The 1,641-nt window shown below is 36.7% G+C and overlaps 1 protein-coding gene across 1 annotated transcript; it reads left to right on the top strand.

The window, feature by feature from the left end:
- Window positions 1-3: 3 nt before the first annotated feature.
- Window positions 4-1,291, top strand: LOC121966097 (testis-expressed protein 43-like; the record flags this gene model as incomplete). The annotated part of the gene is made up of 3 exons (XM_042516198.1): window positions 4-75; window positions 973-1,157; window positions 1,246-1,291. Coding segments are annotated over 3 exons (303 nt in total), but the record flags the coding sequence as incomplete, so codon positions are not given.
- Between the last annotated feature and the right edge of the window lie 350 nt (window positions 1,292-1,641).

The following is a 1,641-nucleotide window of genomic DNA, read 5'->3' on the forward strand; positions in this document are numbered from 1 at the left end:
CGACATCCCATGATCCCCAAACTGTATGTGATGCCGTGGAAACAGGACATGAAGAACCAGAGGCTGCTGATGAAGGTAGACACCGGAGAGGGTAACAATCTATAACACAATATCTGTATTATTAACCCTTTGAAACCTGGAGCATCAGCTCGTTTCTCTTCTTAAATCTTCCTGACTGGCTCCGACTAACATGACAAAGAAAAACTTGGAGCAGCTATGACTTTTAAAAGATATTTGTGTAATTTTATACCAAAATTGGCTCTGAAAATGCATCATATCATAATGTGTATCCTTTGTAATTTTATTTTTTTCTACATAAAAACACACAGAAAAAATGCCTAAAAATATCACAGGATGCATTGCATTTATTCATTTTTTTTTTCAATAAATGCCATAAAATCAGGCATTTCAAACCACAAAAAAAAGCAGATCCTGGAGGAAGTAAATACTCGTGCTGCTAAAATTTCAGTCACATTCAGGTGACTTAGCTTTCTTTTAAAGACAAAACGCAAGTCCCAGTAATTTAACCCTTAGGGACTGTTTGGCATATTTTTCCATGCTTTTCATTTTTCATTTTTCATTTTTCATTTTTCTTTTTTTTTTTTGGATAGTTTTGTCACAATCAATGTTCAGTCAAGTCACTGTCACTTTTTTTCATGTAAAAACATGGTGGCATTATGACAAAAACCCTGCATATAAAGGGTTAAATGAATATTTGATATTTACGATTAGGACAGATGTTGGTAAAACAAACAAACAAACAAAAAACTCAGTGAAAGCAGAAAATAATATTAATGTCTAATATTTTTTAAAGCTTCATTTTGAAAAGTGCATTTTGTGCACACGAAGTGGGCCCTAAGGGGTTAATAATCAAATTTTAGGATGGAGGGTTTTGAGGTTAGTTCTATGTTCGGGTCAGGGGTCAGAGGTCAGGGTTAGTAGTGTTTATGGTTTCGATGTCCTGTGTGTCAGAACGCCGCTCTGGCAGAGATCCCTGCGGCTCCTCTGCAGGAGTCGTTGTGTTTTTGTGGTCGAGAGCGTCTCTGCCAGGGTCAGGACTCCTCTCACCGCGCCTCCTCCTCCTCCTCCTCCTCCTCCTCCTCTGCTCCTCTCAGTCAGACCAGACTGACAGCTCATCACTCCTCCCACCTCTCCAGGTGAAAATAAGTACATAAAGGTGCATTCAGCCACGTAAAAAAGAATATTTGAGATAATTTTCTTTCTTTTGTTTCTGTTTTCCTGCAGGTACAACAGCTCTGTGGTGACGACCAGGCGGCTCTACCAAACCTGAGCACACAAACACTAATACACCTGCGAGCTTCACACTCTGATCAAAGCTGTGAATTTAATTATTATTAAAGTATGGGCTCGTCCCAGTTTAAACTAAAAAAAGAAGAACTAGGCAAGTACACAAAATATTCAAATGGGAAAATTCAAAACTAAAATCTGAAAAATACAAAGTCTGCAAAAAAACCCAACCACACAAACCCCCCAAAAACTACATCTAAGATTATTTAACTTATGTTCTTTGTTTTTTTGGTCTAGTTTTAAGCTAATTTTTATTTATTTATTTTATTGATTACTGTTTTTACTATTAATTTCTATGACCATTTCTGTTGTAATGTAATGTTATGTTGTCTT

Source organism: Plectropomus leopardus, unplaced genomic scaffold, assembly GCF_008729295.1.
Source record: "Plectropomus leopardus isolate mb unplaced genomic scaffold, YSFRI_Pleo_2.0 unplaced_scaffold23087, whole genome shotgun sequence".
Taxonomy (NCBI): Eukaryota; Metazoa; Chordata; class Actinopteri; order Perciformes; family Serranidae; genus Plectropomus; species Plectropomus leopardus.